Source organism: Pleurodeles waltl, chromosome 6 (genome assembly GCF_031143425.1).
Source record: "Pleurodeles waltl isolate 20211129_DDA chromosome 6, aPleWal1.hap1.20221129, whole genome shotgun sequence".
Classification (NCBI taxonomy): Eukaryota; Metazoa; Chordata; class Amphibia; order Caudata; family Salamandridae; genus Pleurodeles; species Pleurodeles waltl.
The window spans coordinates 324,045,528-324,069,335 of NC_090445.1; the positions used below are offsets into that span (position 1 = coordinate 324,045,528).

The 23,808-nt window shown below is 43.4% G+C and overlaps 1 protein-coding gene across 4 annotated transcripts in view; it reads left to right on the plus strand.

The window, feature by feature from the left end:
• TINF2 (TERF1 interacting nuclear factor 2) overlaps nucleotides 1–23,808 on the plus strand; it is a 121,775-nt gene that overhangs the window by 30,901 nt on the left and 67,066 nt on the right. For all 4 annotated transcript variants that reach the window (XM_069238154.1, XM_069238157.1, XM_069238155.1 and 1 more), the window contains one exon: nucleotides 1,394–1,495. In XM_069238154.1, the coding sequence (XP_069094255.1) occupies nucleotides 1,394–1,495 (102 nt within the window). The remainder of the gene's footprint in view (nucleotides 1–1,393; nucleotides 1,496–23,808) is intronic.

Sequence of the window (23,808 nt, forward strand, 5' to 3'; positions counted from 1 at the left end):
CATATAGCAAGTGGAGGACTCGTGTATCTTCCATTGAATATACTTCTAATCTAAACATGGGTTCATCTGTCTCTGAATATCCAATCATTATTTGGCAACAGTTGTCGCCCAGTAGTATAGTTGCTCATCATCGATCTCCAGCCTGTTATCAAAAATAGTTGTGTATATTTAAGATAGGGGATGCTAGGGACACCACTGTCCATAGGGAGGATCGAAGTCTCGAGAAGAATCTGGAAGGTATTGTGTTGCAGTATTTTGCAGTATACATGGATGTATAGTAGCTGGAGTAAGGAAATCATTTTACATAGTGCCCCTCCCCGATCCATAATATATAATCAGAGCTTTCTTTAGGTATCCATGTCTTTCTGTGTATGTAACAGTGGAGGGCAACGTTCTGTTCCAAACTTAATTGCAAATCCTGTGTGATATATACCCAAGTATTTGAAATCATCAGTTCCCCATTGGAGATTTTCAACATGGGTGGTCTTCTGGTCAGGCCTATCAAAGACACGTTGGTGGACCTGAAGTCCCGAAGCTTCATCGCATAACTGCAAAAAGTACATTAGTCGAGGAATAGTGAGGCCTGGTTTCTGAATATACAAGTGCATGTAATTGGTGAACAATGACACTGTGTTCAGATATCACTGTCCACCCCAGACTTTTGTTGAGGATCCCTTCTTGCCTTCAGAGGATCTTTAAAGCCTTCATTGCAACCACCAGAGCTGCCATTGCTGTGAAAGCTGTTAACTTTGCTGAGTGGGCACCATGTTTGTTGTGTCTGCTCCGCTATGTATATTTCACTGATACTCAGAGTTTTCTTAATGGGTTTCCCTGTCCGAGGCTGCTGTGCCTCACCATGGCTGCTCCAGGGAGAAACATTTAGTGGATGTTGCCCTAAGTAGTGAGTGGTTGAGCTCCAAGGTCAGAGGTTTGTGTCAGGGACCTCAGTTTGCTCTCAAACTGTGAAAACTTGCTATTTTCTCCGCCTTTAAATGGTACGGACGGGGGACCACAGGTCTGATGGTCAGTAGAATGCCAATTTACAGCAGTTCTTTCATTCCACTGAACCCGAATGACTACCATTGGGTATATTGTGTATAGGACATTATTCAAAATGTCCTTTAAATATTGAATTACTGTTCAGTAACCTGCTTCTAAAATTAATAAAGATAGTGCTACAATATCATTCAGAATTATTAATTTCATTCTTTTATTGACTTGCTTCAAGACCATTGGTTAATTTTAGTTTGCATATGTACACACTCGGTTTCTCTCTCTCTCGATTCAGAGCTCATGGGACAATTTTACAGTGTTTAAACATTTACAAAATGCGGTGGAAGGATAATTAGAGTTCCGGAATGTTTCAACAATAATTTGTGTCTTTTTACTGTAGATTGTTGTGGACATGATCCGTCAGTACCACTCAAGAAGCAGCATTTTTCTGTTGGTAAACAGATTTTTCCCGGATTCTTACCCCGCGATGCACCCTCATGCGGTGAGTTCTTCATTGATAGCGCGTCTTCACTCAAGAACCTGTTATTCTATACATGTGTGAACAGTCAGATCATTCGGTAATGGCATTATGCTTGCGCTCAGTCAACACTGCAAAGAAGCGGGATGAAGCCTGGTGTGTCCTACCACATTCTGTTAAATATATGCAGCTTGGGTGGCAGGGGGAATGGAGATCGAATTAAAGTACCTTTTTGGTGAGTCAATATCAAGTTCCTTTTTGAGCTTCAAAAAAGAATCATGAGGTGGGGCTGGCGAGATTTGAAATAGACAGGCTGCCTTCAGAGCTTTGTAGACCGGCTCCATCATTACAGCTGTCCTTAGTCACTGGGTTCGGGAGAGCAGCATGGCATGTTCCGGTTGTGACTGTCATCTCATGCTGTGAAATCTTAGAGTGTCAGTGTTTGTGGAGTGATGTTGGGTGAAGGCACCAGTTCGGTAGCCAACTGGATTGTTTATTGGCTGAGTAGAATGCTGTGGACACTGGCGCCTATTTCAAATAAAACTTTTCTGCTTTCTACACCTGCTCTCGCATCATGTTTGCAATGAGGATGGTTTTGGACGCCTGGTGACTTATATTTCATTGTACATTGTAAATGGCCTGGGTCACCTAGAGGGTGACGGCATCGGTAAAGTATACAAACACACGGTCAAAGAGTTGCGGAGATGGACCTTTCAGTTGAGCAGGTGATCCTCTGGAATCTGGGAAGACTCCTGTAGGAAGTTGGCTCTGTATGTACTATTTCAAAGTAAGAAATAGTGTGCACAGAGTCCAAGGGTTCCCCTGAGAGGTAAGATAGTGGCAAAATTAGATAATTCTTATGCTCTATTTTGTGGTAGTGTGGTCGAGCAGTAGGCTTATCAGAGGGTAGTATTAAGCATTTGTTGTACACACACAGGCAATAAATGAGGAACACACACTCAAAGACTTACTCCAGGCCAATAGGTTTTATATAGAAAAATATATTTTCTTAGTTTATTTTAAGACCCACAGGTTCAAGATTTGCAGTAAACACTTTAAATGCAATGTACTTCACTTAGATACTTTAGGAACTTTGAATAAAAGCAATATCATATACAGTCTTTGAAAATAGCTTATTGCCATTTTTACAAAGTGGACACAGTGCATAAATCAACAGTTCCTGGGGGAGGTAAGTAAAGGTTAGGTTAGGAGATAAGTAAAACACTTACAAGCCTCAGTTCTGGGGCATAGGCAGCCCACCGTTGTGGGTTCAAGGCAACCCCGAAGTTACCACACCAGCAGCTCAGAACCGGTCAGGTGCAGAGGTCAAAGAGGTGCCCAAAACACACTGGCGCCTATGGAGAACAGGGGTGCTTCGGTTCCAGTCTGCCAGCAGGTAAGTACCTGCGTCCTCGGGGGGCAGACCAGGGGGGTTTTGTAGAGCACTGGGGGAGACACAAATAGGCACACAAAACACACCCTCAGCGGCACAGGGGCGGCCGGGTGCAGTGTGCAAAGCAGGTGCTGGGTTTCAGGTAGAAAACAATGGAGAGACCCGGGGGTCACTCAGGCAGTGCAGGCAGGCACGGGGGGCTTCTCGGGACAGCCACCACCTGGGCTAGGCAGAGGGTCACCTGGGGGTCGCTCCTGCGTTGAAGTTCGGTTCCTTCAGGTCCTGGGGGCTGCAGGTGCAGTGTTGGTTCCAGGCGTCGGGTCCCTTGTTACAGGAAGTCACGGTCAGGGGGAGCCTCTGGATTCTCCCTGCAGGCGTCGCTGTGGGAACTCAGGGGGGTCGTCTCTGGTTGCTCACGGGCTCGCAGTCGCCGGGGAGTCCTCCCTGAGGTGTTGGTTCTCTTAATCTCGAGCCGGGGGCGTCAGGTGTAGAGTGAGGAGTCTCATGCTTCCGGCGGGAAACGGGCAGTCCTTGGAAGTTTGTTGCAAAGAAGTAGCTGAATTTGAGCAGGGCTGCTGCCTACAGGCGTTTCTTGGTCCTTTAGTCCAGGGCAGTCCTCTGAGGCTTCAGACATCACTGGTCCCTGTCGGATGCGTCATTGGTTGCAGGTTTTCGAAGTTTGAGACAGGCTGGTAGGGCTGGGGCCAAAGCAGTTGTCTTCTTCCTCCTTCTCTGCAGGCTTGTAGGTCAGCAGCCCTTCTTGTTTCTTCAGGTTGCAGGAATCTAGTTTCCTAGCTTCTGAAGTGCCTCTAAATACTAATTTTAGGGGTGTGTTTAGGTCAGGAGGGCAGTAAGCAATGGCTACTGTCCTGGAGGGTGGCTACACCCTCTTTGGGCCTCCTCCCTGAGGGGAGGGGGGCACATCCCTAATCCTAGTGGGGGAATCCTCAAAAACCAAGATGGAGGAATTTTAAAGGCAGGGGTCCCCTCAGCTCAGGGCACCTTGGGGGCTGTCCTGACTGGTGGGTGGTGACTCCTTGTTTTTCTCAAGCCAAAAGTGGGGGCTGTGTCCAGGTGGTGGGCATCTCCACTAGCTGGAGTTTCCTGGGGCATTGTAACATGAAGCCTGAGCCTTCGAGGCTCACCGCCAGGTGTTACAGTTCCTGCAGGGGGGAGGTGTGAAGCACCTCCACCCAGAGCAGGCTTTGTTTCTGGCCTCAGAGGGCACAAAGACCCTCACCCAGGGGGTCAGAAACTCATCTCTCAGCAGCAGGCTGGCACAGACCAGTCAGTCCTGCACTGAAGGATTGGGTAAAATACAGGGGGCATCTCTAAAATGCCTTCTGTGTGCATTTTTAAAAATTCCAACACTGGCATCAGTGTGGGTTTATTATTCTGAGAAGTTTGATACCAAACTTCCCAGTATTTAGTGTAGCCATTATGGAGCTGTGGAGTTCGTTTTTGACAAACTTCCAGACCATATACTTAATATGGCCACACTGCACTTACAATGTCTAAGAGTGGACTTAGACACTGTAGGGGCATATTGCTCATGCAGCTATGCCCTCACCTGTGGTATAGTGCACCCTGCCTTATGGCTGTAAGGCCTTCTAGAGGGGTGACTTACTTATGCCACAGGCAGTATTTTGTGGGCATGGCACCCTGAGGGGGATGCCATGTCGACTTTGCCTTTTTCTCCCCGCCAACACACACAATCTACAATGGCAGTGTGCATGTGTTAGGTGAGGGGTCCCTTAGGGTGGCACAACATATGCTGCAGCCCTTAGGGACCTTTCCTGGTCACAGGGCCCCTGGTACATTTTACAAGGGACTTATCTGTGTGCCAGGGGTGTGCCAATTGTACATTGTTAGTGAAAGAACACTGGTGCTGGGGCCTGGTTAGCAGCACACTTCTCAGTCAAGTCAGCATCAATATCAGGCAAAAAGTGGGGGGTAACTGCAACAGGGAGCCATTTTCCTACAACTCCTTTTTGTACCTATTTTGCTTTGTTTGAGACGTCTATCCAACTGTGACGTGTCATATGTATCGGCTTGAGAAAGATAGAGTGTTTATTATGGTACCTTCATTAAGACCTCAGGTATTGAAATCTCCATTATTCTAGTTATAGGGTGATTCTTCAGATGCCTCTCATAAAAACCACAATCCTTCATTTCTGGGGAGTGGCCAAGCAATATAATTTATAATCCGATACTCCCGTTTGGCTATCTGTAACTGGAGCTGGCTCAGTGCCACCATCTTTCTTTTGTAAGCCACATTAAATAAATTGACAGGAAGTGTAGTTCCTTTAAAATCATATGGCGTAAGATATTGGTGAAATACTGTGGAAGCCTTGGCAACGTGATCCTTTTTGACCGCTTCAGTCTACCCATGATTGACAGTAGAAAGCACGTGATAAGGAAAGCAATCCTCATCACTCCATCAGAGATTTAAATATATTGCTTAATAATATATCCTCCCTATAATATTTCAACATGGCCGTTTCCCATTGCAGGGGTGGTACATTATTTCTGAGACTTCACAGGTCTTAGTGTGGTAAAAAAAAAAAGTTTATTTGAGTTAATCCGTAAGCCTGATGCACAGATCTGCCTAGTATTTCCTTGGTTTGACCTCGTGTCACCGATACAATAGAATATAATGTATATGATGATGCTGTAGTGTTTTCCCAGTGACATTGCTACTCTTGTCAAGCTCTTCTTTCCTTACAAAACAGGCCTACGGGTCACCTGCTAGTAAAAAGAAATGTCATCGGTGACATGACCCTAGTTTCACTGACTACAAATAACTCTTCTAGTATAGACATGTGCCATGAAACTAACAGTTTTTAATTCCAGACAATTATTTTGTGTTCTAACCCCTTGACCCTGAACACTGGAAACAGGCAGTGCAATCCCACCAAAAGTGCCCAAGATCTTTTCCATGTCAAAAAAATGCAAAGACTGGTTGAAATTAGCCTTCTCTTAAAAGCGGTGTCCAATAAATTGAAAAATAAATAAAGGCCTATGCAGTTTTGGGGATGGACTGTGATCAGGCACCAAACTGCATTGATCCTGGTGCACTAATGATGGCAGTAACTTAAGTAGCCTAGTTGCCAGTATCTTCCAGAACAATTTTTTAATCAAGGCTTAACCTGCATAGACAGTGGTCTAATGCCTTGCCCAGGGAGTTGCTATTGGGTTAGGGCAGTACTAAGACAGCCTGTCTTGTGGTTGGTGGTAGGAACCCCTTTTGGTTGGCCGCAGTGTAGAAATCTTATATGCCTCTAAATGTCTTAAAATTCAGCTGGCAGCCAATTGGAGGGAGTTTTCTGATAGGTGCTTGGACTTTGTGTAGGGAAGGTGGTTGTCTAGTATATATCCTTTGTGCCAATGACAGTGTTTGTCACCAGCATAGAGCAAAAAGCATCTCACAAATTACAAACAGTAATTTCACTATTGATCCACATATCGTGCATATTGTGTTTTATTTGTTAAGTAGAGATATTATTACACAACAGTGGCATTTATCACATTTAGTGTGTGCACTATGTTGCACTGCTCCTTCTTTAATGCCGGCACGGGGAGCTGCTGGGTTTCCTTTTCGGCTAAACATAAAAAAACCAACCTGCTTTACCGGACTAATCATGGTGTTTGGCTACACTTATTTTTGGTTCGGTCTCCTCCCCATTTTCCAGGAATCACATTTAATTTTCAAGTTGGCTTGCCTCTCGGTGGACCCTATTCTTACCTCTCAATGAGTTTTAACCACCTTGCTTGCATCCTGTTCTAAAAATGTCAAGTTCTTGCCTAACTACCGTCGCCTACTTTAAAATCTATTATAGTATCACTTTATAAGGGTCACCAACTGATGGAAACAAGGAAATGCAAAAAACATTATAATAATGTAATTTATAAATAGGAACTATAAATTAAAAAGCATCTGCAGATATGTTCTCTTGAAAGAAGGGTTTAAGTTTTTAAGCAAATGAGGGGTACATGGAGACTACAGGTTGGTGCTTAATTTGACATAACAGATAGCAGGGATCAAACAACACGCCCAACAATTTGACTTTAACTAAAGTGCGGAAGACACTATCAGGACGTAATTCAAAGATCTAATTCATATTAAATTTACAATCATGTGGACAAAGCACAAACACTAGCTGTGTGAGAGGCCTATTGTTACCTCTCCTTTAAATATACAGAGTGAGCTTTGTCTCCCCCATAGGAGCATTTCTCTCTAACCTAATGCTACTGTCTATTTAGTGAGTCGATCCACACCCTATGTAGTTTTTGCCATGCAATACATTAGAGGCTATTTTACATACCAAAGGTCGCCTACATTCTTTTTCTCATTGATCCATTGTAATCAGAAAGCAGCGTTTTTATCTTGTTTTTGCATTGCAACATGTTTTTATTGCAATGCTTGTTTCCAGATTGAGTTCAAGAAAGTACCTGGACATCTGTTTGTGCAGATTCCTGAGGCCTTTGTTTTTGAGTGCAGAGGTTATGGAATGATCATATTTTATACATATCTGTGTGTCACTGCATACTGATGTACAGCAACACCCAAAACATCCATAACAATTCTTGGCAGTTCTACTCAGATGTCTGAACAACCCAGGAGTGTGAACAGACCCTGAGGCACACCGCCAGTGATGGTGATGACATGCCACAAACTGTCTCTCCTGCGAGAACAGGCTCTAAGACAAAGCTCTCTCTCTCTTCTAGTGGGGACTCCACTGTGATTTCCAGACCTCCATCCGTCAGAGCAGAGAGCTTGTAGACAGGGGTTCTCCTCCACTAGGCTCCTAGCTGCACTGTGCTTTCTCTGCAAAGCTATAGGCCCGAAAGTTTAATCGACCGGGGTCTGTGCTCAGACTGTGATGTCTGAGAATGAATGAAAGCGTCCCCTTGTGTTTTTCATGGAGAGATGCTGCAGACCCGGTGACCAAGGTGTTCTGCTTGCCACGTCTGGGGACTGTTGCCCACTGTAGTGCAAAGTACAAGCTCGTCAGAAACCCCACATAGTCACCCTGGGAGCCTAACTTCGGTTGAGGTCTCAGCTACCCAAGTCACTCTGTTCTGACCTATGAGACGGATCTAGTGCTGGGAGTTGGCGCATGCCCTGTAGCTCTTGCACAAACTACTGTGGCAGCGCGAAGCCCATTTATGAAGTAAATAGACTACGAAGCCTACTCAGTTCCCAGCATGTATGGAACCATAACGCCGTCACTTCTCTTCCACAGCAGACTACAACAGGTTTAAAAGTTATTAACTCACAATAGGTAAAAGTTTAACAATGGTCGGATTGAGCTTTGTGTGCCATTCAAAGCCTAGAAGCTATGAATTGTGCAACTAATGCACTTCAGGGTGGTGATGTCAGGGCAAGCACTGAAATACATGCCAGTCTTACCATTAATGCGTGGCTTTTGATACGTATGTTTGTTCTATACAGAACAAATGAACGTTGAATATTTTTTTTAAAAAAATATTTTCTGTCAGAAATAATGTTTAGGCGGCAGACCCTAGTGCTATAAAGGTTTAGGAGTGCCTATTCCGATCCCTAATGTTACCCAAACCAATTTTATTTGCAACCAGTTTGAGTGAATTGTGTAACCATTTTGTTTTGTTTTTCATATTCCTGTCTCACTAAATGAGGCGACACAAAACACCTGAACAAAAACGGCGCTTCAAGGCTTGTTCGGTGTCTGTATTTTCCTACGATGTGCTGGCTGATCCTTCTAATAGGCTTTACTTCCTTTAACTGTTTGACAAGGAAGTTATTTATGGTCTGTGTATTGCTGTTCCTTTTGAGCTTTTTCTTCAACATCAGTATAGTAGGTATGCTTATGTGTGGGATCCTGAAACAAATTTATAGTGATTGGATTTTCATGTTTTAAATAGTACCTGTTAAAAACATGCAAAGGCAGCATTTGCTATCTTTTTTTGGCAAAGCTAAATGTTATAAAATTCAGCCACCACAAAAGCCATACAATTCACAAAACTTCAGAAAAAGAAGAGCGAGTTGTACGACAAGACCTAAGGATTTACATGCGAGTATTACTAGCAAAAAGAACAGATGATGGGTGGAAAATGAAACATACACCCCCAGTCATAGATCTGGGTCTAATCCATCATTTTTTTGCTCACCGCTCCACCCCAGTTTAGACCCAGCCATATGCAGATCAGTCTTGACCGTGGATCTCCATAGGAAAAATCCAGCCTGAACTGTCATGCCGGATTTGTCCCTGAACCCAAAACAAGCATCCTGGGACCAGTTTCAGACTATCACCCCTCATCAGCCAGGCTAGCCTGAATCAAGTGGCGCAGTGAGCACAGTACCCACGTCTCGGCATACCCTTCCCATTTAGAGTGACAAATTAAAAAAGAACCGATGATGGAAGGAATGCAGAACAAATCAAACATTTACCCCCTGCCATAGATCTGGGTTTAATCCACTGGATTCAAGCTAGCCTGGCTGATTAGGGATGATACCCCGAAACCAGTCCCATGATGCTTTTTTCTAGTCCAGGGAGGACCTGGCTTGGCAGTTCGGGCTGGACTGTTCCCATGGGGAACAGGGTCTAAACTGATTTGCATTTGGCTTAGTCCAAACTGGGGTGACAGAGAGCAAAATAATGATGGATTAAACCCAGATCTGTTACAGGGAGTGAGTGTTTGAAAAGTGTCAACACTCTGTCCAGTTTATTTTGTGGTGTGAACGTTTACAGCAGCATTTTAAGTAGTGCTGAAGGTTCACCATCTAAAAATTTACAACAGGACCAATTAGGCTGTTCAGGATCTACGATCCCCAAACATTAATTGCGACCCTGGTGTCATAAATTCAAGGAAAATATCCTTGATGGAGAGCGGGCTAGCAAGAATGTAGCTTTCTTCTGCATGATAGATTTTCTTTGAAATTTATGAACTGTAACTCACAATAGCAAGCTTCAAACTAGTAGAATAGATTGGAAGAAGTGTTATCAGGGACTCATCATGCAAACTGGTTGCAGAGTTTTGACCCACTAGATTGCCAGCCCAGGAACTGGATTCCTTGAGATAATGCTTAACAAACACACGGACTAAACTCCTGATAATCGCTCTATATTTCTCAGCTACTGGGACACGCTACGTTCTTGCTAGCCCGCTCTCCATCAAGGATATTTTCCTTGAATTTATGAAACCAGGGTCGCAATTAATGTTTGGGGATCGTAGATCCTGAACAGCCTAATAGCTCCTGTTGTACATTTTTAGATGGTGAACTTTCAGCAGTACTTAAAATGCTGCTGTAAATGTTCACACCACAAAATAAACTGGACAGAGTGTTGACACTTTTCAAACACTCACTCCCTTTAACAGATCTGGGTTTAATCCATCGTTACTTTGCTCTCTGTCACCCCAGTTTGGACCAAGCCAAATGCAAATCAGTTTAGACCCTGTTCCCCATGGGAACAGTCCAGCCCGCACTGCCAAGCCAGGTCCTCCCTGGACTAGAAACAAGCATCATGGGACTGGTTTAGGGGTATCATCCCTAATCAGCCAGGCTAGCTTGAATCCAGTGGATTAAACCCAGATCTATGACGGGGGTAAATGTTTGATTTGTTCTGCATTCCTTCCATCATCTGTTCTTTTTTAATTTGTGACTCTAAATGGGAAGGGTATGCCCAGACGTTGGTACCGTGCTCACTGTGCCACTTGATTCAGGCTAGGCTGGCTGATGAGGGGTGATAGACTGAAACTGGTCCCAGGATGCTTGTTTTGGGTTCAGGGACAAATCCGGCATGACAGTTCGGGCTGGATTTTTCCTATGGAGATCCAGGGTCAAGACTGATCTGCATATCGCTGGGTCTAAACTGGGGTGGAGCGGTGACCAAAAAAATGATGGATTAGACCCAGATCTATGACTGGGGGTGTATGTTTCATATGTTTCACTTTCCGCCCATCATCTGTGCTTTTTGCTAGTAATATTCACATGTAAATCCTTAGGTCTTGTCGTACAACTCTCTCTTCTTTTTCTGAAGACTTTGTGAATCGTATGGATTTTGTGGTGGCTGAATTTTATAACATTTGGCTTTGTTAAAAAAAGATAGCAAATGCTGCCTTTGCATGTTTTAAATAGGTACTATTTAAAACATGAAAATCCAACCACTATAAATTTGTTTCAGGATCCCACACATAAGCATACCTACTATAGTGATGTTGAAGGAAAAGCTCAAAAGGAACAACAATACACATACCATAAATAACTTCCTTGTCAAACAGTTATAGGAAGTAAAGCCTATTAGAAAGATCAGCCAGCACATCGTAGGAAAATACAGACACCGGACAAGCCTTGAAGCAGCGTTTTTGATCAGGTGTTTTGTGTCGCCTCATTTAGTGAGACAGGAATATGAAAAACAAAATGGTTACACAATTCACTCAAACTGGCTGCAAATAAAATTGGTTTGGGTAACATTAGGGATCGGAATAGGCACTCCTAAACCTTTATGGCAATAGGGTCTGCCACCTAAACATTATTTCTGACAGAAAATAGTTTTTTTTTTTTTTAAATATTCAACGTAATTTTTTTCTGTATAGAACAAACATACGTATCAAATGCCACGCATTCATGGTAAGACTGGCATGTATTTCAGTGCTTGCCCTGACATCACCACCCTGAAGTGCATTAGTTGCACAATTCATAGCCTCTAGCCTTTGAATGGCACACAAAGCTCAATCCGACCATTGTTAAACTTTTACCTATCGTGAGTTAATAACTTTTAAACCTGTTGTAGTCTGCTGTGAAAGAGAAGTGACGGCGTTATGGTTCCATACATGCTGGGAACTGAGTAGGCTTTTTAGTCTATTTGCTTCATAAATGGGTCTCGCGCTGCCACAGTAGTTTGTGCAAGAGCTACAGGGCATGCGCCAACTCCCAGCACTGGATCCGTCTCCTAGGTCAGAACAGAGTGACTTGGGTAGCTGAGACCTCAGCCGAAGTTAGGCTCCCAGTGTGACTCTATGTGGGGTCTCTGACAAGCTTGTACTTTTCACTACAGTGGGCAACAGCCCCGAAACGTGGCAAGCAGAACACCTTGGTCACCGGGTCTGCAGCATCTGTCCATGAAAAACACAAGGGGACGCTTTCATTCATTCTCAGATGTCACAGTCCAGCACAGACCCCGGTCGATTCAACTTTCAAGCCTATAGCTTTGCAGAGAAAGCACAGTGCAGCTAGGAGCCTAGTGCTGGGGAACCCCTGTCTACAAGCTCTCTGCTCTGGCAGATGGAGCTCTGGGAATCACGGCGGAGTCCCCACTAGAAGAGAGAGATCTTTGTCCTAGAGCCTGTTCTCGCAGGAGAGACAGTTTATGGCATGTCATCACCATCACTGGAGGTGTGCCTCAGGGTCTGTTCACACTCCTGGGTTGCTCAGACATCTGAGTAGAACTGCCAAGAATTGTGATGGATGTTTTGGACGTTGCTGTACATCAGTATGCAGTGACACACAGATATGTATAAAATATGATCATTCCATAACCTCTGCACTCAAAAACAAATGCCTCAGGAATCTGCACAGATGTCCAGGTACTTTCTTAAACTTAATCTGGAAACAAGCATTGCAATAAAAACATGTTGCAATGCAAAAACAAGATAAAAACGCTGCTTTCTGATTACAATGGATCAATGAGATAAAGAATGTAGGCGACCTTTGGTATGTAAAATAGCCTCTAATGTATTGCATGGCAAAAACTACATAGGGTCTGGAACGACTCACTAAATAGACAGTAGCATTAGGTTAGAGAGAAATGCTCCTATGGGGAGACAAAGCTCACTCTGTATATTTAAAGGAGTGGTAACACTAGGCCTCTCACACAGCTAGTGTTTGTGCTTCGTCCACATGATTGTAAATTTAATATGAATTAGATCTTTGAATTACATCCTGATAGTGTCTTCCGCACTTTAGTTAACAAAGTCAAATTGTTGGGCGTGTTGTTTGATCCCTGCTATCTGTTATGTCAAATTAAGTACCAACCTGTAGTCTCCATGTACCCCTCATTTGCTTAAAAACTTAAACCCTTCTTTCAAGAGAACATATCTGCAGATGCTTTTTAATTTATAGTTCCTATTTATAAATTACATTATTATAATGTTTTTTGCATTTACTTGTTTCCATCAGTTGGTGACTCTTATAAAGTGATACTATAATAGATTTTAAAGTAGGCGACGGTAGTTAGGCAACAACTTGACATATTCAGAACAGGATGCAAGCAAGGTGGTTAAAACTCATTGAGAGGTAAGAATAGGGTCCACCGAGAGGCAAGCCAACTTGAAAATGAAATGTGATTCCTGGAAAATGAGGAGGAGACCGAACCAAAAATAAGTGTAGCCAAACACCATGATTAGTCCGGTAAAGCAGGTTGTTTTTTTTATGTTTAGCCGAAAAGGAAACCCAGCAGCTCCTCGTGATGGCATTAATGAAGGAGCAGTGCAACATAGTGCACACACTAAATGCGATAAATGCCATTCTTGTGTAATAATATCTCCACTTAACAAATAAAACCCAATATGCACGATATGTAGATCAATAGTGAAATTACTGTTTGTAATTTGTGAGATGCTTTTTGATTTATGCTGGTGACCAACACTGTCATTGGCACAAAGGATATATACTAGACAACCCCCTTCCCTACACAAAGTCCGGGCACCCATCAGGAAAGTCCAGGCACCTATCAGAAAACTCCCTCCAAATGGCTGCCAGCTGAATTTTAGGACATTTAGAGGCATATAAGATTTCTACACTGCGGCCAACCGATAGGGGTTCCTACCACCAACCACAAGACAGGCTGTCATAGTACTGCCCTAACCCAATAGCAACACCCTGGGCAAGGCATTAGACCACCCTCTATGCAGGTTAAGCCTCGATTTAAAAAATATATATATAGTTTGGGAAGATACTGGCAACTAGGCTACTTAAGTTACTGCCATTATTAGTGCACCAGGATCAATGCAGTTTGGTGCCTGATCACAGCCCATCCCCAAACCTGCATAGGCCTTTATTTTTATTTTTTTAAATTGATTGGACACCCCTTTTAAAAGAAGGCTAATTTCAAGCAGTCTTTACATTTTTTGACATGGAAAAGATCTTGGGCACTGTTGGTGGGATTGCACTGCCTGTTTGCAGTGTTCAGGGTGAAGGGGTTGGAACACAAAATAATTGTCTAGATTTAAAAACTGTTATTTTCATGGCACATGTCCTTCCTAGAAGAGTTATTTGTAGTCAGTGAAACTAGAGACATGTCACCGATAACCTTTCTTTTTACTAGCAGGTAACCCGTAGGCCTGTTTTGTAAGGAAAGAAGAGCTTGACAAGAGTAGCAATGTCGCTGAAAAACACTACAGCATCATCATACACATTAGATTCCATTGTATCGGTGACACGAGGTCAAACCAAGGAAATACTAAGCAGATCTGTGCATCAGGCTTACGGATTAACTCAAGTAAACTTTACTTTTTACCACACTGAGACCTGTGAAGTCTCCGAAATCATGTATCACCCCTGCAAAGGGAAACGGCCATGTTTAAATATTATAGGGAGGATATCTTATTAAGTAATATATTTAAATCACTGATGGAGTGATGAGGATTGCTTTCCTTATCAAGTGCTTTCTACTGTCAATCATGGGTAGACTGAAGTGGTCAAAAAGGATCACGTTGCCAAGGCTTCCCCAGTATTTCACCAATATTCTGGTGATCTTACGCCATATTATTTCAAAGGAACTACACTTCCTGTTAATTTATTTAACGTGGCTTACAATAGAAAGATGGCGGCACTGAGCCAGCTCCAGTTACAGATAGCCAAACGGGAGCATCTGATTATAAATTATATTGCTTGGCCACTCCCCAGAAATGAAGGATTGTGGTTTTTATGAGAGGCATCTGAAGAATCACCCTATAACTAGAATAATGGAGATTTCAATACCTGAGGTCTTAATGGAGGTACCATAATAAACACTCTACCTTTCTCAAGCCAATACATATGGCACGTCACAGTTGGATAGACGTCTCAAACAAAGCAAAATAGGTACAAAAAGGAGTTGTAGGAAAATGGCTCCCCGTTGCAGTTACCCCCCACCTTTTGCCTGATATTGATGCTGACTTGACTGAGAAGTGTGCTGCTAACCAGGCCCCAGCACCAGTGTTCTTTCACTAAAAATGTACCATTGTTTTCACAATTGGCACACCCCTGGCACACAGATAAGTCCCTTGTAAAAGGTACCAGTGGTACCAGGGGCCCTGTGACCAGGAAAGGTCCCTAAGGGCTGCAGCATATGTTGTGCCACCCTAAGGGACCCCTCACCTAACACATGCACACTGCCATTGTAGATTGTGTGTGTTGGGGGGGGGGGAGAGAGAAAAAGGCCTTCAAAGGATGTATTTAATACACATTTGCATGATCAACTTGCAGCTTCACTAAAATTCAGCTTGCAGGTAGCTGGCTCTTTATGTAGTGGACCAACAAGAGGTACACTGTGTAGAGAGTCCAAGAAACCCCAGAGGAATTGTAGAGGCACAAATGATGCCCCAAATGCTCTCTTTTGTGGTAGTGTGGGAGAGCAGTTAGGCATATCAGAGGGTAGTGCTAAGCATGTATTTCACGCACTTAGGCAGTAAGCGAGACACACTCAATAAAGAAATCTGGCACCAGTTTATAAAGATAACACATACTTTGATATAAATTTTTAAACCAAGATCATCGGAAATGGGTGTTATGAATTTTTACAGTTTTCAAAAGTTGACACTGCAATTTTTGAAGCTGTTATGTTATCCTATGGGGGAAAAACATATACCGCATACAAATACTTAGCAGCGACTTACAGGGCCCGTCTTCTGGAGTTAAGGTAAGTATAGGGCAAGGTCCAATGCAGCACCAACAGGTAACTTCTAGAGGCACTGGGGCCTCCAGGTGCAGAGGTGCTTTTCAGAGTTGGGTGCCCTAATGTTATCCTATGGGAAAAGAAGCCTATCATCAGGGCACTTAATGACCTACATGACTATTCTTCTGTAGTTAAGGTAAGTATTGGGCAAGGGTCAAAGTAGCACCAACAAGTCATTTCGGGAGGCACTGAGGCGTCCGGGTGCAGAAGGGCATTTCTGCCTTGGGTGCCCTAATGTTATCATACGGGAAAGGAACACACACTGCATACCGCTACTTGGCAACAACTTACAGGACTGCTCTTCTGGACTTGAGCTTAATATGGGGGCTTGGTCCAAGGCCACACCGACAGTTTATCTCTGTGTGGGGGGGGAGGCGGGCTCTGGGGCGTCTGGGTGCAGAGGTGTGTTACGTTGCAGGTGTCCCATTCACTTCAAAGGAGATTTGTCCGGTCAGCAAGAGGCTGCAAGCAAGGACTGGGCCGCTAGTTCAGGGAACCCACAGGGGAGCTCAACCGTTGAGATCCTAGGGTACATAGGGACACCATTTTCCCCACCTCTTCTCTGGCTGTGCGGCTCGGGTGCAGTGGTGTCTTTTGGCATCGGGTTCCGGTGCAGGGGCTACTTGCGGTTGGAAGGGGCCGGCAGAGAGAGGCTGCAAAGGCCATTAGGAAGTCCAGTCAGCAAACTCAAGGTAGGCTTTGTTTCTGGAGGGCCTGGCAACCATGCAGACACTGTTAGCTCACTTCAGCTCGGGCTAGGTGACTTGGTGAGCGTCAAAAGGATGAGCTGAGAAATTCAACTGCAATAAATGCTGGCTCAATTCAGACTTCTAGAATGTCGCTTGCATTCTATTTCATTTCCTTAATAGATGCCTTGTGATAATTGAAGCAGAGGGGAAAAAAGTGTCAAAGATCATAAGAGAAAGCACTAAAGTACACATCTGCGACCGAACAACATCCGTGACAAGATGATGATTGGCTACAAATGAGTCTGAGGGTGTGAAGCCAAAGAATTTGAAGAGAGCCGCCAAAGATCTGAGAGTGGGATGAGATAAACTGGCACAAAAGAGTCTTGCATTAGTTTCTTGTGACGATAAGGCCATCGTACCTCTCTGATTATTCCCAGGATTCATTGTACAAGAGGAAAGACAACCACATTTACTCTTAAGATAAATGTCCTAGTAGCTGAGAAATATATAGAGCGATTATCAGGAGTTTAGTCTGTGTGTTTGTTAAGCATTATCGCAAGGATTCCATTTCCTGGGCTGACAATCTAGTGGGTCAAAACTCTACAACCAGTTTGCATGATGAGTCCCTGATAACACTTTTTCCAATCTATTCTACTAGTTTGAAGCTTGCTATTGTGAGTTACAGTTCATAAATTTCAAAGAAAATCTATCATGCAGAAGAAAGCTACATTCTTGCTAGCCCGCTCTCCATCAAGGATATTTTCCTTGAATTTATGACACCAGGGTCGCAATTAATGTTTGGGGATCGTAGATCCTGAACAGCCTTATTGGTCCTGTTGTAAATTTTTAGTTGGTGAACCTTCAGCAGTACTTAAAATGCTGCTGTAAACGTTCACACCACAAAATAAACTGGACAGAGTGTTGACACTTTTCAAACACTCACTCCCTTTAACAGATCTGGGTTTAATCCATCGTTACTTTGCTCTCTGTCACCCCAGTTTGGACCAAGCCAAATGTAAATCAGTTGAGACCCTGTTCTCCATGGGAACAGTCCAGCCCGAACTGCCAAGCCAGGTCCTCCCTGGACTAGAAACAAGCATCATGGGACTGGTTTCGGGGTATCATCTCTAATCAGCCAGGCTAGCTTGAATCCGGTGGATTAAACCCAGATCTATGACGGGGGTAAATGTTTGATTTGTTCTGCATTCCTTCCATCATCTATTCTTTTTTAATTTGTCACTCTAAATGGGAAGGGGATGCCCAGACTTGGGTACCGTGCTCACTGTGCCTCTTGATTCAGGCTAGCTTGGCTGATGAGGGGTGATAGTCTGAAACTGGTCCCAGGATGCTTGTTTTGGGTTCAGGGACAAATCCGGCATGACAGTTCGGGTTGGATTTTTCCTATGAGGATCCAAGGTCAAGACTGATCTGCATATGGCTGGGTCTAAACTGGGGTGGAGCGGTGACCAAATAAATGATGGATTAGACCCAGATCTATGACTGGGGGTGTATGTTTCATATGTTTCACTTTCCACCTATCATCTGTTCTTTTTGCTAGTAAGATTCACATGTAAATCCTTAGGTCTTGTCGTACAACTCTCTCTTCTTTTTCTGAAGACTTTGTGAATCGTATGGATTTTGTGGTTGCTGACATTTGGCTTTGCCCAAAAAAGATAGCAAATGCTGCCTTTGCATGTTTTTAACAGGTACTATTTAAAACATGAAAATCCAATCACTATAAATTTGTTTCAGGATCCCACACATAAGCATACCTACTATACTGATGTTGAAGAAAAAGCTCAAAAGGAACAGCAATACACATACCATAAATAACTTCCTTGTCAAACAGTTAAAGGAAGTAAAGCCTATTAGAAGGATCAGCCAGCACATCGTAGGAAAATACAGACACCGGACAAGCCTTGAAGCAGCGTTTTTTATCAGGTGTTTTGTGTCGCCTCATTTAGTGAGACAGGAATATGAAAAACAAAACAAAATGGTTACACAATTCACTCAAATTGGCTGCAAATAAAATTGGTTTGGATAACATTAGGGATCGGAATAGGCACTCCTAAACCTTTATAGCACTAGGGTCAGCCGCCTAAACATTACTTCTGACAGAAAATAGTTTTTTTTAAAATATTCAACGTTAATTTTCTTCTGTATAGAACAAACATATGTATCAAATGCCACGCATTAATGGTTAGACTGACATGTATTTCAGTGCTTGCCCTGACATCACCACCCTGAAGTGCATTAGTTGCACAATTCATAGCTTCTAGGCTTTGAATGGCACACAAAGCTCAATCCGACCATTGTTAAACTTTTACCTATTGTGAGTTAATTGTGAGTAAAACCTGTTGTAGTCTGCTGTGGAAGAGAAGTGACGGCGTTATGGTTCCATAAATGCTGGGAACTGAGTAGGCTTCGTAGTCTATTTGCTTCATAAATGGGTCTCACGGTGCCACAGTAGTTTGTGCAAGAGCTACAGGGCATGCGCCGACTCCCAGCACTAGATCCGTCTCATAGGTCAGAACAGAGTGACTTGGGTAGCTGAGACCTCAGCCGAAGTTAGGCTCCCAGGGTGACTCTATGTGGGGTCTCTAACGAGCTTGTACTTTGAACTACAGTGGGCAACAGTCCCCAGGCGTGGGAAGCAGAACACCTTGGTCACCCGGTCTGCAGCATCTCTCCATGAAAAATACAAGGGGACGCTTTTATTCATTCTCAGTCGTCACAGTCCAGCACAGACCCCGGTTAATTCAACTTTCGGGCCTGTAGCTTTGCAGAGAAAGCACAGTGCAGCTAGGAGCCTAGTGGAGGAGAACCCCTGTCTACAAGCTCTCTGCTCTGACAGATGGAGCTCTGGGAATCACAGCGGAGTCCCCACTAGAAGAGAGAGAGCTTTGTCCTAGAGCCTGTTCTCGCAGCAGAGACAGTTTGTGGCATGTCATCACCATCACTGGCGGTGTGCCTCAGGGTCTGTTCACACTCCTGGGTTGTTCAGACATCTGAGTAGAACTGCCAAGAATTGTTATGGATGTTTTGGGTGTTGCTGTACATCAGTATGCAGTGACACACAGATATGTATAAAATATGATCATTCCATAACCTCTGCACTCAAAAACAAATGCCTCAGGAATCTGCACAAACGGATGTCCAGGTACTTTCTTAAACTCAATCTGGAAACAAGCATTGCAATAAAAACATGTTGCAATGCAAAAACAAGATAAAAACGCTGCTTTCTGATTACAATGGATCAATGAAATAAAGATTGTAGGCAACCTTTGGTATGTAAAATAGTCTCTAATGTATTGCATGGCAAAAAGTACATAGGGTGTGGAACGACTCACTAAATAGACAGTAGCATTAGGTTAGAGAGATGCTCCCATGGGGGAGACAAAGCTCACTCTGTATATTTAAAGGAGTGGTAACACTAGGCCTCTCACACAGCTAGTGTTTGTGCTTCGTCCACATGATTGTAAATTTAATATGAATTAGATCTTTGAATTACGTCCTGATAGTGTCTTCCGCACTTTAGTTAACAAAGTCAAATTGTTGGGCGTGTTGTTTGATCCCTGCTATCTGTTATGTCAAATTAAGCACCAACCTGTAGTCTCCATGTACCCCTCATTTGCTTAAAAACTTAAACCCTTCTTTCAAGAGAACATATCTGCAGATGCTTTTTAATTTATAGTTCCTATTTATAAATTACATTAATATAATGTTTTTTGCATTTACTTGTTTCCATCAGTTGGTGACCCTTATAAAGTGATACTATAATAGATTTTAAAGTAGGCGACGGTAGTTAGGCAACAACTTGACATATTCGAATAGGCACTCCTACACTTTTATGGCAGGGAGCAGCCCCACTGCCACTAAATGTCTAGAAGATACTCCTTGTTCCCCTGCCTCTTCTAAGCAGGATCCTGGAGCACTTGGGTATGCCTCCCTAACATTTTCCCTGACAATTGTTTTTTAATAATCTTTGTTGCTAGGGTCTGTGACATTTCCTGTGGTTTCCAACTAGTCTACTCTTTCATTTCCTCGAAGACAGGATAAATCTAATAGCTCTGGAATAGCCTTGACAATGGGTGTTTCCTGATCTTCACATGTAGGAGAGACCACATACAAAGCTATTGCAGAGAGCATACTTTCTCTTCAGGCAACAAGGGAAGATCCTTCTACTCAAGACTTCCATCTTTTATCTTGTGGGCCTCACACATGGTTTCCTACATTAGAATCTCCAAAACTTGCATTACGACTGGTTACTTAAGAAATCCAAAGGTCCATCCATCAGAACAATCATATACTTTCAAATTGAAGGTAATTTGCTTCTGGAGCTTGCCAAAGTCGATTAACTCATACAGACGAGAAGAGGCAATACTACATTTAGGGAAAATTTCAGTCGAAACTTGATCTAATCCCGGTAATTGGCAATGGAAATGGCATACTTGGGGCATGCCCAAACCTTCTCTAGCTCTCTTCATGGCTATTGTACATTTTCACTTTCATATTGCTCCATTTTGAAATGATCTTAATCAGCTTTTCCTTCAAGCCAAAATAAAAATCAAGTTTGTCACCGCAACATCTTGGTAACCATTGCTTGCTCTTGTCTGGTGGAATGAAAAAGCTGAGAATCCTAGATGGTCTAAGGCTTGAAACCGGGCACATAAGGCTTCTTCTCAGTACATTTCTAGAAAAGCCATGCCCCTCTAAGATCTGTACCAACTAAGATAGTTTGTTTCCCCTTATGTTCCACAATAAGTTGTAAACAAACCTGTAAACTTTATCTTACCTAGTAACATAATTCTGTGTTTTAGCACCCACCTGTTATTTTATTCTTCTTCCCTTCTTGTTTTTCATCTCCCATTTCCCAACTTTCCTGTTTCCCAGGTTACTTCCAAGTGTCCTTGTGCTTTCTTCCCAGGTATCCCTGCGTCTTTCTTTTGGTCCCCCTCGCCTTCCCGTCTAAGTTATGCCTGTTTGCTCTTCATGTCTCTCTTCTAAAGTTCAGCCCCTCTCCATGCTAAAGCAGCATTTGTTCACCTTCAGATTCTCAACTTGTGCATGATGTTATAGCATATATATCTATACCTATGACACTGTTACATTTCTTGATTTTTGGTTTTGTGCAAGGCATGTTCATGCCCCCCCACCCCCGAGAGAAGCAGCAACACTTTTGTAATCTTCATGAGGATGGACTGCTAGCTTCAAAGTAGCTTTTGTGCGCTGCTGCGGACTTGGCGAGTGTGGATGTACCCCAGTTCACTTTATAAATCATCATGACACTGACTAAATAGATCTGAAACCTTGAATACCAAACACATTTTTCAACCTCCTGCAGATGTGATTACATGATACATGATTATGGCGGAGACAGAAACACTAAAAGCCACTAGGCAGGAGAAGAAAATGGCAGTGACTGCAAGCCCCCAAAAAATAGCCATACCATGGTGAAGTTGCCAAGTAAACAAGACCACAAGACCCAATTCCTTAATTCTGAATGAGGATAATATGGAGGTCTTGATTTTTTTTAACCTGTTTTTTTAATTTTTTTTTTAACGAACTTTTATTGTATTTTGGTATTCATACTTATATACATTACAGTATCAAAACAATAGTGTATTATCAGAAGTGTTGATAAAGGCTGCAGTACTCTCTCTTATAGTCGGATATCTCTTAAAGATCTAATCTACCATGTAGTTCAATTGCTCTCTCCTGACTCTTCCCTTAGTGTTATCGTGCAGTCAGTGTGTTGTTTTAACTTTCATAACTATTAAACCCTGTGCCTCCCCCCACCCCTTTTGTGGGAATGTCATAGTCACCTCACTATTCATGCGTCTCTTTTCATGTGATTCTTGATGGTAGGGCACAGGTATTGCAGCGTAGCATGGTATTTGCAGGGGGTGTATGGTCTTTCCATTATTTCAGTTGGGGGATGTTCCCCACCCTCGTAGGTGGGCACTAATAGTCCTCCTATTGTGATCCATCGCCCATTCTACCCTGGTGTGGGCTCGACTCCCCAAATCTCCTACTCTTTGAGGGCATCCATTAAGGCCTCCCATGCTCTTGCTCCCTTGAGTGAAGTACGACCCCCCCTTGACCTCTGAGTCTAACCTCACTCGTATCCCTCCCATTTGGTGAATTCTGTTTTCCAAGTGTCTATGCGTGGGCCCCTTTTGCGCTTCCAGTTTCTGATTATTTCTTTTTTTACGAGCACATAAGCCAAGTCTTGGAATCGGCTAGTAATCTTATTTTTAGATGTGTGTGGGAACCAACTTAGTAAGCATCGGTCTGCCGAGCATGGGAGCTCTTTGCCTAGTATTGTCGAGACTGTTTGTGATTCCCTCCCAGAAGCCCCCAGTCATAGGGCAATTCCCAGAGCATGTGAAAGAATGTGACGCTTACTTCATTACAACAAACGCATTGAGCTGTGTTTATATGGAACATCTTATTAATTTTCTCTGGTGTAAGATATGCTCTATGCAATATATAGAAATGAATCCGCTTAAACCGGGCATTTCTTGTGGTTCTTTTTGTGTTATATTGGATATTTTCTCAGTCCTTGTCCCCAATCGTCTTACCAAGGCCTGCTTACCATTGTTCCCTACGTAGCCTCCCGTATAGGTAGGTCACTGCTTTGAACACCCCTGATGCATCACTAGATACTGACTACTAAATGATTGGTGCGATTCTTCCATCCCAGCCTTCCAGTGTCTTTTAATAGCTTCCGTAACTGCTCTATGTAGTAGAAAGTGACTTCTCTGCAACTCATATTTGGCCCTAAAGTCATCAAATGTAAGGATCGGACCTGCATTATCCTAGAGCGCTCTGATCTCGGTCGCCCCTGCTTCCGTCTGTTCAAGATCTTAACCCTCTCCAAGACCCTCTGTGTGGAGGTTCCTCCATAAACCCTATCGGGAGATCTGGGGAGTACGAGACCTGTGCAGGTATTTTCCAGAGATGTCATGCTCCAACACCGTTGTGTAACTTGAAATTCAGGTTTATGTTCACTACCTGTGTCTGGGAGCCGTAGAATCGCCCTACTCAAAGCTGCTAAGTCAGGGATCAATATGGGGAGTGATTCCCCTTCAGTGTTTTTCTTCCCGCTATCCATTGTGTAAGCCATTGCAGCTGGGCTGCCAGATAGAAAGCCTCAAACTCCGGGACTGCCATTCCTCACTCAGTTGTTGGTCTTTGCAGTGCGGTCAGAGCCACTCGGGCGGCCAGTACCCCATATGAATCCCGTTATTATCTTAGCAATTTCCCTAAAGTATGCCCTAGGAACTCAGAGGGGTAATGTTGTAAAGTAGTATAGGAACCTGGGAAGCGCCACCA